The following is a 14,462-nucleotide window of genomic DNA, read 5'->3' on the forward strand; positions in this document are numbered from 1 at the left end:
CACAAATGATAGGCTATGAAACAGAGTAGTTCAAGCACCGCTGATGAATGCATCTGGTGTTTGTTCAACCGAAAAAAAGAAAAGAAGAAGAAGAAGAAGCATATTTATGTTTTTCTTTCCCCTGCAAATTCTTTGATGTATGCAGAACTGAGAATGTACCTAAACTCTTCCAACTGTCTGACTCAATTTTAACTTTTGTTTGCCTCTCATACCTCTCCTTTTGATTTATCTTAAGCAGAACCAGAAACAATTTGATAATTGCTTCAGTAGTATCTCACCATGCAGGAGGTACTGGCACTGCACGTCCAAAGTTAAATACAAAACACAACTGAAACTGAAAACGATAAAAAAGCCTTACTTTATTGATATTCTTAGAGCTGCAAAAGTATAAGGTGCGCTGGATATGTTGGCATGATTGTATGGAGTCTATTTTGGAGAGAGTCTCTTGAGGAGAGTCGTTGATTCCATTGTCTTGATGGCTAAAGATATAGGTTGATAGGTTGACAGGTTAACAGAAGGATGGAGACTAGAAAGTGATGCCAGCTTAGATATTTGTTTGGCTTTTTTATGGTGGAATATTAAGACAGATATTTCATGAAGATAGGATATACTGGAATATATGTTAACTGATCTCTCAGTGAAATGCCAGATCAATGACTAATGGATGAAATCAGAGACTCACTCTTCCTGAAGATGTTTGGATTCTTTGATATACATCATCTATACTTGGATCACAAGTAGATAACATTGTAAGTCATTTGGAGCAGTGGTTGTTTTGTTTTGCTTTCTTTTCTTTCTTCTTGGTTCACAAGAAGCCCAGGCAGTCACATTCTAGGACATCCACTATCAAGAGCATCAAAAACTATCAATGAGCTTAACTCAGCAGGAATTAAGAAATCCCAAAATATTCTACAGGCAGTTTAAGTTCCATAATTGGAGATTCTTAACCAGGATTTTATGTAAATTCTATGTTAGATACAAATAAATTGACATGCAAATCCAGAAGAATGGTAAATGACAGGAGGCTATTACATGTAAAATCAATTTATTTCCAATCTAAAGTATTCGAAACAAAGGGAAAAAAAAAAAAACTTACATCTATGCTGTGTGTAAGCATAAAAAAAACATACATATGATACTGTGTCCAAGCCTAACCTAAGCTTCCTCAAGATCAACTGCGAAACTCCAAGCCCCAGACAAATAGAGAGACCAAGCAAACAATCCGACAATCCCAGCCTCTCTCAGAAGTCATCCTGGATGAGCTTATTCAACAGGGTGGTTAGAAGTGCATCCCTCTTGTCTGCCCTGCTCTCTTCCCTCATCCTCCTCTGCTCCTCCCTCTCCCTCCATGCCTGCTCCAGCATCACCCTCTCCCTCTCCAGCTTCTCCATTGACTGCCGCCACTCCTGCTCGAAAGCCCGGCGCTCCAGGGCCCTCCTCTCCATCAACTCCCTCCACTGGACCTCCACACGCTGCTGCTGCTGCAAGAACTCCTGCAGCAGCTCATGGATGCCGCCGGATGCCTTTGTCCGCTGCTGCTGATGTGCCCCTTTATCAGCCTTCTTCTTTCTGCCCTTCGAGAGGTGCTCGTCATCGCTGTCCTCATCATCCTCATCATCATCCTCAGAGAATTCACCGGAGGATCGGTCCACACCGAGCCTCTTTAGTTTCTTCTTCGAATGCGAGGCACTGGATTCAGACTCTAGGAGGAGGCGCTGCATGTTTCTTGCCCGTTCCGTGAATACCGCATGAAGCTCTTCGAAGAATGGGCATTGCCTGCCGTTTTCTGGATCAGCTGTCTCTGTATCCTGGGTAACAAAGCCAAACTACAATTTTTCAGAATAAGTAAATCCTTTCATATCAGCATTCAAAAAGGAAGAATATTCATCAGTACAAAAAGTTTTACAAAAAAAAAAAAAAAAAGTTCAAGTAAATCCAAAAAGAAAATCCTTTCGTATCAAAATTCAAAAGGGAAGAACATTCAAGTAAATCCTTGAATATCAGAATTCAAAAGGGAAGAACATTCATCTGGAGAAAAAATTCTACAAAAAGTTCAAGTAAATCCAATAACTTGAGACCGACTAAGGATCCTAAATTAAAACAATATTCTTTCCCATGACAATCTTTTTCGTAGCAATGCACCTTTTCTTTACCTAAAGATTATTATTCCTGGAAAGCAGACTACTCTTTCTTCTGTCCCTTTTCTATGTTTACCAAATTGCTCAAAAGTCCTGCTCTGAAATCTTGACATTGTAATAATCAAATGGAATAGTCTTCCAATTCACTGAGAGCCCCATCACCTCATTTGCCAATTGCTCCTCCCATCCAATAATTTACCCTTAAAAAAGCTCAATTCTAATACTGAAGAAGACGAACAAGCAGAACCCTTGCTCAATTTCTATTTGAAATCATTGAAGGAAACCAAACCAATCTTACTTGTCCAAAAAAAAAAAAAAAAAATCTTAACCTAATAATCTAATATTCAATCGAAAATAAAAAAATTTTGCAAGAAAGAGAGACAACCTTGTAGCGATTGACGAGGTTCTTCCACTTGCACTTGCACTGGTCGGAGGTGCGGCGGTAGCCCTTCTCCCTCATCCGGGCGGCCACCGCCTCCCAGAGGGTCTTGTTCCATCTTGCCACCGTCAAGTCCCGCTCCAGATCCCCCCTGATACCGATCAGCTCCCTCGTCTCCGACTCGCTCCATTGTGCCTGCGCCACCTTCTCCTCCTTCCCCATCCTCATCTGCTGCTGCTGCTGCTGCCAAGATCTGTTCGGCTGCGGCGGCAGCCCCGCAATCATCGCGATCCGCCCGCTCAGGGCGTCCCCATCTCCTCCTCCTCCTCCTCCTCGTCCTCCCAGCATCATCTTTGTTTGCCTCCAAAGGGCCTTGGTCTCTAAGCTTTCTGCTCTCCTATTGCTATCCTTCACCTCTTATAGTTAGGAGAGTTACAGAAGAGACATCATTTTGACCGTGGTTCTTGCGTCTGCACACCTCGGGGGGGTCCATGTGTATAGCTGTCGGATTCTACAAACTGGGGAGGGTAATTGTAAAATTACAGTAATACCACTACCATTTCTTGTTAATACCGTTCTTCAAAGTAAACGGACACTGCGAGTAATTAAGAAAATGAAAAACATTGGTAAGGTATTGCTGAATTTATGGTGGTCTTTCTAATGCCTATATTGTCTGGTGTGCTGATTATATAGATTTAAACATATTTAGAGGTGGGAATTATGAATCTTCTTATACATATAGAGGGTAAATTAGTCAAAATATAATCTAAATGTATTACGGTATAGATGGAGGTATCTTTAGATTCTGTTTGAAATTACTGTTGGCAGTAGAGTTTTTAAAATTTTTGAAAATAAAATTTTTAAGAAGTAAAATTTTTAGAAGTAGAGCTTTTATAAAAAGCTATTTGTTGTTTGGTAATCATATTGATAAAATACTTTAGAAAAAATAAAATAGCTTTCTGATATTAACCAGAAAGTACTTATGAAGAAAGCTTCAAAGTACAGCTTCCTCTAAATAGATCTTTTCAGCTTTCTGATAAAGTCAAAATAGCTTCTCGATATTTTTATTAAACATCACTGTATCATTCCAAAGTATTTTTGAGAGCCAAAAAGTACTTTCTGGCACTCTAAAAGCTTAGCTAAATAGGACCTTAGTCCCACATCGATTATGCGTTAAAAGGAAGTATGGCTTATATGGATTAAAATATTTTCTCTCATATGAGGTATTTTTGAAGGACAAAACTGTGAAGCCCCATCCGATATTGTTTTGGAGGCATAAACTAACTATTCGAGCTATCCGATCCTTTGATCCATGATTACAACAAAATATTTTATTCCTGTTATGAATTGAGTTGAATATAGTTTAATATAAGTAAATCTATGCTAACTATTTAAGATTCAACCTAACTTAGACATCTATATAAGACCACAAGAATTAAGAGATAGCATATATTATCTTTTTTTTTAAAAAAAAAACTTCAACTATGGTCAAATTTGGCTGGTTATTAGAAGTCATTATCAAATGATTTTCTATTTTTATCCTCCAAGAGAAATCTATTGCTTTGAATAGTTGATTGTCACATTAAACAAACACACAGCTACTTCTTACACATGAAAAAACAAAAAGATTAATTACACTTATAGCTCTTATGAGCTATATTTTTCTATAGCCCATAAATCATAAAGAATTTGATGGTAAATAGATATGAACTTATGCTAACTCTAAGTGCACTTTGGAGACTTTTTATTTTTTTATATACTGATATATATTTTTATTTTGAATAAATAAGCTATAATAGTTAGCAAGTAGCAAATGTGACAAAAAAAAATCTATCTAAGCATAGCAACCAACCCTTATGTTAACGTGACAATGCATATACATCATGAACATAGGCGTATGTTAACAAATATATAGTATTATATTAAATATTTATTAAAAATAAATATATTTTTTTTTTTTTTTTTTCATGCAACTAACTAGTTTCTATCGGCCATTGAGATTTGAAATCATGAATGCATCAAGCATTGAACCGTAACGATTTTATTTTATCAAACTAGAATGTAAAGCAATCGAGATAAATTCAATAGCTAAAATTAAATAAATCAAACTACAAATCATTCAAAGAAAAGTATTATAATGGTCTTTTTTTTTTTTCGATGGGACCGGTGAATGAACAAATTCCATAAATTAGTTAGAAAGTGTTAGCTTCTTCTACCTAATCTTATCCAAAAATGATTTCCAAGGGGCGCATACTCCACGTACATTGGCATAAAAGGGAATTTTATTTTTTTTTTTTAAAAACGGCAGGGGCATTTTGGGCAATTTGCCGGTAATTGTATTTTGTCTGATTCCATACCGGTGAAACCGCGTCATCTAGAACGGTGTGAACGGCCGCTTCCCAGGTGGGAATGCGGGTGTAAACACGCAACAGGGTGAGATGACAAGTTTGAAAACGAAGACCGGTAAACTTGGTGCGGAAGGGTCCGCGAAAGTGCGGCTTTAAATGCAGGATTTTTTCTTTAAAAGAAAAAAAAGACAGGATTTCAAGGTCGGTGAGCTGCCACATACAGAAAAAAGTTGCAACAGACCCGGACTCAGACAGCTCACACCAAATCACCGAGGTTTCCTCCCGTTAATATCGTGGGCTCTTGAGAAATGTCATAGGGGTAATGCATGCACGTATGTGAAGCATTGCTAATTGGGGGCAAGGGGGAAAAAAAAAACCTAGTAAAAAACCGAGGTTTTGTTAGTGATCCAACAAATATGCAAAAAAATACTTCTAGGATTTAAGAGGTTGGACCGCAAATTTTTTTTTTTAACTCCAAAAACATACTTTAGCTCATGTACAATTATGATATCAGCATACAAAAAAAATTCACATGCAAATACTTTTGATGTAAGAATAAGATGAAAGAAAGTTATTATTGATTGTTTTTCTTTTTGAAACACTTCAATTTTTTGAGGGGAGATTATTGGACTTGAATGAGTTAAAATCTAGATAATGGGAAAGGAAGAAGGAAAAATTGTCCAATAATTTCTTTTGTACCTCCGGCTATTCTTTCTTATATTTAAATTTTAGATGATATTGATCAAGCTAGTGTATCCATATTTTGTATGATAATGTATTTGGATAGGTGATAAATTGCTAAATTGCTCATCTTGGATGGTATAAGTTTGAAATTTTTTTGCCAATAGTGCCCTATTGGCTAATTTCAAACCGATTGTTCTCTATTTTTTTGCCAATTTTTTGATTTTAGAGTGTCGATTGTCACTACTGACCACATATTGATGACCTCTGACTATACTGTTGAGGCAAGCATCACCAACCATAGCCACATTGGTTGAGACATTCTTCTGTTTTGAGAAAAAAGGGGATCAATAAGTCTCCTATTTTACCAAGGAACGAGGGAAGAAAAAGAGAAGAATAAGAAAAGAAAAGATAAAATAAAGAAAAAAAAAGAAAAGTAATAGTTGAAGAAGAAAGAGAGAAGGAGAGAGTCTCTTTTTTTTCTCCCTTCTATTCTTCTATCCTTTTTCTCTCTTCTCTTATTTTCTCTCCATATTTTCTCTTTCTACATAGTTTCACTCTCACTAGGGATTTCGGATCTTAAAGAAAGGCTTTCTCTCAATAATATTGATCGATCTTAATGCAAAGTGATTCTGACACATGATTGTTGGATAATATGCTAGTCCCCACCCTGACTAGATTGGTTACCACTAGATTTTATCATCAATTACATCCTAAAATTCTAACATGATTATATATCAAACCAATAAAGACATTAGGCACTATTGCTTGGCTAGCTCTGTGAGCATGTTAAAATTTAGGATTTTTTCATGCAATTATTATGACAAAAATATGATAAAATATAATTTTTGAATGTTAAGCATTGAGAAAATTTTTTGAGATTAATTGGATTTGTCGGTTGATTTTTCACAAGATAAGAAATGTAAGTCTTTCTCTAAAATTATCGATAAAATATAAATATTTTCTATATTGAATTATGTATGATGTATAAAAATGATGCATAATTTTTTTAATTATTGAATATATCTTTTTTAGAATATTAAATGATTCATAATCGAATATATTAATGTTAATGTGAATTACACTCAATTAATTTTGATGTTGCGTGGTTTATGAATTTTTGAGCTTAAAATATGAAATAAATTTTTGAAAAAAAATTTGATTTGAGATGGATTTGAACTCACATCCAGATTGTGTTTCGATATCTTACCAGTGAAGGTTGTATGTTGGTATTTTGATATCCTGTTAGTGAGAGTAATTTATTAGTATATTGATATCATATCAATAAATATTATAAATTAATACATCGATATCTTATCAGTAAAGATTATATGTAAGTACATTGATACTTTACTAGTGGTGGTTCTATATTGACACTTTCATACCTCCAAAAGGATAATACATTGGCACTTTGATTATTTCAAAATTCACATTCTGTTTCAAATATAGGATATAAATATGGTCATATTTCATGACATGTTGAGATGAACATGATGTTTTAAAATTTTAAATTATAGATTAATATAGTTAAAATATTTATTATTTATTAAATTTTCTAATTCATTATTTATATCTCATGCAAATTTTGAAAAATGAGATGGCATGAAAATATATCCAAAAAAAATGATTCGAAGTAGAATTTCAATATTTTTATTTTAAAATAATTATATTTTTTTTGTTTGAGATTAGATCCGATTTTATTAATTTTTTTATGATTTAAAAAATAATACTTAACTTGTGTATCGTACTACCTATTTGTATGATAAAATCAATTTTAGGATTTGTTTTCATCACGATAAAGCACGAGCAGTTAATCACTACAAGAAATTTGACTTTTAACGATGAAATTTTAGCGACAAAATTTATTTCATCACAAATAATTAAGCTTTTGCAACGAAATTTAAATTTCGTCCACAAAAATCAGGTATTTGCGATGAAAAAAATTGCGTTGCAAAAAGTTATATCTTTTGCAACGAAATTTTTATTTTTGTTGCTAGAAGATGATTTTTAGCGACGAACCTTTTTTTCGTTGCAAAAAATAATTTTTTTTGCTATCAAATATTTTTTTTCATAGTAAAAAAATATTTTTTTACAACAAAAAAAATTTTATCGCAAAAAAATTATATTTTTTACGACGAAATTGATATTTTGTTGTAAAAAAGAAAGGCTTTTGCGATCAATTTTATTTATATTTAGCGACGAAACTATTGCGTCGCTAAATTTTATTTTGTTGAAAAAATTTGAATATTTTGCGATAAAAATTTAAATTTCATTGCTAGAAATTGATCTTTAGCGATGAAATTTTTTTCATCACAAAAAAATAATTTTTTTGGCGACGAAAAAATTTTTCGTTGCTAATTTTTTTTTTACGTCACAAAAAATTTGATTTTATGCGATGAAATATTTGTTTCATTGCGAAAAACTTGATTTTACGATCATTTTTTATATTTGTGATGAAATTAAATTTTCGTTGCAAAAAATTAATCATTTGCGACGAAAAAATTTTTGTTGCAAAAAATATATTTTTTTGTGATAAAATATTTATTTTTAGCAACGAATGTATTTTGTCGCTACATATTTTTTAATTAAAAAAAAATGCTTTGAAATAGGACCCTAATTGAAAATAAACCTGTTGATCTCCCCACGCCGCCGCAGTCGTCCAAATTTTCTCCCTCTCTGATCTCCGGTGACAGTCCTCCCTCCCCGGTCGTCGGTCGTCCTTCCCGGTAAGTTCTCTCCCTCCCCACCACCATCCTCTCTCTCTCTCCCTCCCCACCACCGTCGAGCCCTCCCTCCCCGCCACCACCACCGCTCGAGCCCGCCCCCCGTCGCTGATCGAGCCCACCTCCCAGCGTGCCATCTCCCTCCCGCCTCGCCACCCTCTCCTCCACGCACCATCTCCCTCTCGGTCTCCACTGTGTCACCATCGGTCGAGTCCTCCCTTCCCGCCACCGTCGTCGGTCGAGGCCTCCCTCCCCCACCATTTCCCTCCTCGCCTGTCCTCTCCCTCCTCGCCTCCACCGTTTCCCGCTCCCTTCGCTTCCTCTCCGACTCTGACCTCCTCCTCCTCCCCTCCCAAACCCTGTCCCTCGAATCCTCCCTCTTCTCTGCCTCCTTCCCTCTGGTTCCCTCCAATCCCTCGAAACCCTAACCCTAGAGCCCTCTCCTTCATCTTCTTCCTCCTCTTCTGCCCCTCTTCCGCCTCGCCCACGCTGCCCCCTTCCGCGGCGTCGCCCGCCGCTTCGGCCTCCCGTCCCTCACCGCCGCCTGCTGCTTCGGCCTCCCGTCCCCCGCCGTCGCCTGCCACTTCGGCCTCCCGTCCCTCGCCGCCGCAATGTCTGCAAGGTAGTCGCCGCTGGTCGACCCCTCCATCCCCTGTCTCCCTCCCTCATTTTCTTTCTCAGTCTCTTACCTGAGAAAAAGTTGAAGGTCGATCCCTTACCTGGCTTGTCTGGTTTCGTAGGGCTGCCGTCGCTGCCGCCGCACCGCCACCGGGCCACCACCGCCATCGTCGGTTGCTATCACTGTCACCATCACTGTTCACGGAAGAGTTGAAGGTGAGAACCATTTTTTTAATTTATATATTTTTTTAATTTTTTTTCTTAATAAATTTTAGCCATTAGAAGTAATTATTTATTATTTTAGTAATTAGATATAATGTTAGATATAATTATTTGTTTAATATAATTAATTTTAATCATGATTTAAAAATATTTTAAAAATAAAAATATTTTTAATAATAATATATTAATTATAGCATAACAAATTTATAAGCCTTAGAATTTTCGTTCGAGGATAGCGTGCATAAACCAATATTTTTTTTTATGAAAAAAATATTGATGCTTTACACACTATTCTCGAATTGTCCTCGTGGATAGTTTGGGCACGTGAATGAATTTAATATTGCAACACATGTGCTTCTATATCACAGAGTTTTGTCGGTATTTTCGATCATGTTCTCTGGATACATAGCACAATTTTAATGCTTGTGTATCTGGAGAACTGCGTCGAAATATTGTCAAAATTTTTTTGGTATAGAAGATATGTATTACAATATTAAATTCTTACGTTCCTGAATGGAATAGGACCATCACCCTATAGGTAGGAGATATAAGGCGTTAGTCAACTATTATTACATAAAATTGATTGTATAGTTTGCATCATAAATATGTAGGTATGGATCGTGGTTGGATGTTATTGCGTGATAAGTTCTATCCTGAGTATATTACGGGTGTGACGACTTTTATGAATATGGCGTCCAATCATACTAGAGAAGATGGAAAAGCTCGTTGTCCATGTCGTCGATGTAGAAATTTATTTTGATGTACCTTATCGGACATTCAGAATCATTTATACGAACACGGTATAGATGTGACTTACAAGAGATGAACTTATCATGATGAAGATTTGCCGACTAGCTCGAGCATATTGTCCAGGAGTCCCATAAATCCGTTGTCAGTCGATGGATCATGCAGTCGTGAAAGACAAACACTTGGTGAAGAAGATAGAGAAATTTTAGAGGATCTTCATTCGGAATTATTTGAAGTAAATGTAGAAGCGAGAGCAGAACATCAGCATTCCATTCCAAGACAAGAAGCTGAAGAGGACAGTAATATATCTATAAATGATAGATTCGAGCGTCTATTAAGAGATGCACAAAGTGATGTTTATCCTTGTTGGTGCAAAAATCTGCTTGCGTCGGAGAAGCTGGAGTCGGGGAAGCCGCGGTCGCCGTCGGGACCTGCAAGGAAAGTCTAAACCGGAGGTGGGGTTGCTTCGGCAAGACCCTCCGACGCTCAAGTCAGTTCTCTGCCTCAACAAGAATGGAGTGTTCGAACGGAGAATTTAGCAGAGTTTTGAGATAAGAAATGAGCTTAAAGAATAACGTATCTGGGTCCCCCTTTTATAGGCGGAGGAGGCAACGGATTGATGGCGACGTTTGTAACCGTCTGGTAGTGGGCCGCCCATGGTCAGGAGAATTGATTGCAAAGGATAGTGGAGTAGACGTGTGGCCATCACCGTGGCTCGCCACGTGGAATCTGTTACGAGGGGTGGAGCAGCGTCCGTTGTCGTGACTCGCCAGCGGATGGGAGAATCGCATGGAATTCGTCGCAGGAGGTGGAGCAGGTTCGTGGCCGTTATTGTGGCCTGCCAGGGGGTAGTGCAGCTGTGCAGAATCTGCCACAGGAAATGGAATAGGGTGGCGATGGTTACTGCGGCCTGTCAGGGAATGATGGAACTGCGCGGAGTCCGCCACAGGAAGTGGAGCAGGGTCGTGGCCGTTTTGGTGGCCTGTCAGGGGGCGCGGATCTGTTGATTGAAGCTCGGCAGCGGTCGGAGCCCGATTTCTGTAGAGGTCCGGGAGAGGTCCTCCTGGCGGTTGGGATCGTGGGTGGAGCCCGACTTCTGGGGGAGTCCGGGCAGAACCCTCTCGGAGCCGAAGTTGCGGGCGGAGCCCGGCTCCCGTAGGAGTCCGGGCGGAGTCCTCAGCAGCCGTTGTTGAGGACGGAGCCCGGCTCTCATAGGAGTCCGGGCGGAGTCTGCTTGCGGCTGCAGTCGTTGGCGTCGAGAATGAAGCCCGGCTCCCTTAAGAGTACGGGTGAAGTTCTCCTGCAATTAAAATTAAAGACGAAGTCCGGCTCTCGTAAGAGTCCGGACGGGGCTTACCAGCGGTTGATACTGAGAGCAGAGCTCGGCTCCCGTAGGAGTCCGGGCGGAGCTGTGCAGCAGTTGATGTCGGAGGCGGAGCCCGGCTCCCGTAGGAGTCCGGGCGGAGCTGTGCAGCAGTTGAAGTCGGAGGCGGAGCCCGGCTCCCGTAGGAGTCCGGGCGGAGCTGTGCTGCTGCCGGAGGCGGAGCCCGGCTCCCGTAGGAGTCCGGGCGGAGCTGTTCTGCTGTCGGCGGTGGAGCCCGGCTCCCGTAGGAGTCCGGGCGGAGCTGTGCTGCTGCTGGAGGTGGAGCCCGGCTCCCGTAGGAGTCCAGGCGGAGCTGTGCTGCTGCCGGAGGTGGAGCCCGGCTCCCGTAGGAGTCCGGACGGAGCTGTTCTGCTGTCGGCGGTGGAGCCCGGCTCCCGTAGAAGTCCGGGCGGAGCTGTGCTGCTGCCGGAGGCGGAGCCCGGCTCCCGTAGGAGTCCGGGCGGAGGGAGGTGGAGCCCGGCTCCCGTAGGAGTCCGGGCGGAGCTGTGCTGCTGCCGGAGGCGGAGCCCGGCTCCCGTAGGAGTCCGGACGGAGCTGTGCTGCTGCCGGAGGTGGAGCCCGGCTCCCGTAGGAGTCTAGGCGGAGCTGTTCTGCTGTCGGCGGTGGAGCCCGACTCCCGTAGGAGTCCGGGCGGAGCTGTGCTGCTGTCGGAGGCGGATCCCGGCTCCCGTAGGAGTCCGGGCGGAGCTGTGCTGCTACCGGAGGTGGAGCCCGGCTCCCGTAGGAGTCCGGGCGGAGCTGTTCTGCTGTCGGTGGTGGAGCCCGACTCCCGTAGGAGTCCGGGCGGAGCTGTGCTGCTGCCGGAGGCGGAGCCCGGCTCCCGTAGGAGTCCGGGCGGAGCTGTGCTGCTGCCGGAGGTGGAGCCCGGCTCCCGTAGGAGTCCGGGCGGAGCTGTTCTGCTGTCGGCGGTGGAGTCCGGCTCCCGTAGGAGTCCGGGCGGAGCGTGCTGCTGCCGGAGGCGGAGCCCGGCTCCCGTAGGAGTCCGGGCGGAGCTGTGCTGCTGCCGGAGGCGGAGTCCGGACGGAGCTGTGCTGCTGTCGGAGGCGGAGCCCGGCTCCCGTAGGAGTCCGGGCGGAGCTGTGCTGCTGCCGAAGGCGGAGCCCGGCTCCCGTAGGAATCCGGGCGGAGCTGTGCTGCTGCCGGAGGCGGAGCTCGGCTCCCGTAGGAGTCCGGGCGGAGTTGTTCTGCTGTCGGCGGTGGAGCCCGGCTCCCGTAGGAGTCCGGGTGGAGCTGTGCTGCCGTCGATCCCGTCGAGGGTTTCGGCTGTGGGTATTTTATACCCAACAATCCTGGTTGTAAGAAGTACTCTCTGTTGTCCGTCGTAATAAAGTTATTACATATGAAGATACTTGATAAGTGGTCAAACAGCTCATTTAATTGGTTGCTCAAATTTTTGAAGGACTTACTGCCAGAGGGAGAGTTACTTCCGTCAAGTCATTATGAAGTCAAAAAATTATTGAAAGGACTCGGTTTGGGAGTCAATGACTTGGACCTACGCTGTGAAAAGATACATGCATGTCCGAATGATTGTGGTCTATTTCAGAAGGATAAAAAAGATCTACAAGCATGTCTGATTTGTCATTCAAGCAGATAGAAAGAAAGTCGTGGTAAGGATAAGAAGAAAAAGAAAATACCATGCAAGATTTTGCGGTACTTTTCGATTACACCACGATTGCGTCGATTGTTCATGTCGAGGCATACTACTTGTGACATGCGATGGCATAAGGAGGAAAACAATATCGACGATGATGTCATGAGACATCCATCAGATGGAGATGCGTGGAAACATTTTGATCATGAACATCCATGGTTTGCAGCTGATTCACGAAATGTCAGGCTAGGGTTGGCAACAGACGGATTTAATCCATATGGTAATCTTAGTACTACTTATAGTATGTGGCCTGTTATGGTATTTTCTTATAATTTACCACCATGGAAGTGCATGAAATCACCTTTTAATCTATTGGCCTTGTTGATCTCGGGTCCCCGTGCCCCTGGAAGAGACATAGACATATTTTTAGAGCCGTTGATCGAAGAGTTACAATATTTGTGGGAAGAAGGATGCGAAACATATGATCATGTTGCAGGAGGCATCTTTCGTATGCATGCAGCACTGCTTTGGACAGTTAATGATTTTTCTGCATATGGCGATATTTCTGGATGGTGTACAAAAGGGTATAAAGCATGCCCAACTTGTAACGATGATATTACATCGGACCGTATTCGTGGAAAGATTTATTTTACCGGCCATCGACGTTTCTTGCCAGATGATCATAGATGAAGGAGAAGTCTTAAGTTCAATGGCAAGCATGAACGACGTGCGCAGCCAAGATTCTGATCTACGGACAATATTTTAAATCAGTTACCCAACCCACAGGATGTCATATTTGGTAAGGGTCTGGCTAGCCAAGTAGGGGTGCGAACAAGTATCGAAAATTAGAGAAAAAAGAGCAAGTTGTTTGATCTTCCATATTGGAAAACGCTTCTTCTTCGACATAATCTTGACGTCATGCATATTGAAAAGAATATATTTGATAATGTATTTTATACCATTCTCAATATCGAAGGAAGAACGAAGGATACCGTGAAGGCTCATCTTGACTTAGAGGATATGCGGATTAGAAAGGAATTACATTTGATTCGACGAGGGGATAGGCTGGTGAAGCCATTGGCATGTTATACACTGAATCGAAGAGAGAGAAATCAATTTCTTTCATATTTGAGATCAGTGAGATTTTATGATGGATACGCCTCAAACTTGAAACGGTGCATCAAGTCGAAAGATGGGAAGATCGTCGGGATGAAAAGTCATGATTGTCATATACTTCTACAACATGTGCTCCCAGTTGGTTTGTGCGGATTGTTGCCGGATAATGTGTGTGATGCGTTACTTGATCTGGAAACTTATTTTCGAGACTTATGTGCGAAGACATTGAGACGAAGTCAGATCGACATATTGGAGAAGAAGATTATCATTACTCTCTGTAAGCTCGAGATGATATTTTCTCCCATCTTCTTTAATATTATGGTGCATCTTTCTGTTCATCTTCCACATGAGGCTAGATTGGGTGGGCCAGTACATACAAGATGGATGTACCCAATTGAAAGGTAATTGCATGATATTGTAATATTTATTATTCATTATTGTATTCTTATTATATGTGATATCAATTGATAATTTATTGAATAGGAAGATGCGTGAATACAAGAGTGCCGTCACTA

At 41.2% G+C, this 14,462-nt stretch overlaps 1 protein-coding gene across 2 annotated transcripts; it reads right to left on the reverse strand.

The window, feature by feature from the left end:
* Nucleotides 1-1,028: 1,028 nt before the first annotated feature.
* On the reverse strand, nucleotides 1,029-2,919 carry LOC105059459 (trihelix transcription factor GT-3b). 2 transcript variants are annotated; one of them, XM_010942755.4, is made up of 2 exons: nucleotides 2,524-2,919; nucleotides 1,029-1,826 (listed from the first exon to the last, which is right to left on the reverse strand). In XM_010942755.4, the coding sequence occupies exons 1-2, from the start codon at nucleotides 2,866-2,868 to the stop codon at nucleotides 1,242-1,244; spliced, it is 930 nt and encodes a 309-aa protein (XP_010941057.1). In that variant the 5' UTR covers nucleotides 2,869-2,919; the 3' UTR covers nucleotides 1,029-1,241. The 2 variants fall into 2 exon arrangements, with proteins under 2 accessions (XP_010941057.1, XP_010941058.1); XM_010942756.4 differs by having other exon boundaries at nucleotides 1,029-1,808; nucleotides 2,524-2,914.
* Nucleotides 2,920-14,462: the final 11,543 nt, after the last annotated feature.

The sequence above is a fragment of the Elaeis guineensis genome, chromosome 16, assembly GCF_000442705.2.
Source record: "Elaeis guineensis isolate ETL-2024a chromosome 16, EG11, whole genome shotgun sequence".
NCBI classification, from domain to species: domain Eukaryota; kingdom Viridiplantae; phylum Streptophyta; class Magnoliopsida; order Arecales; family Arecaceae; genus Elaeis; species Elaeis guineensis.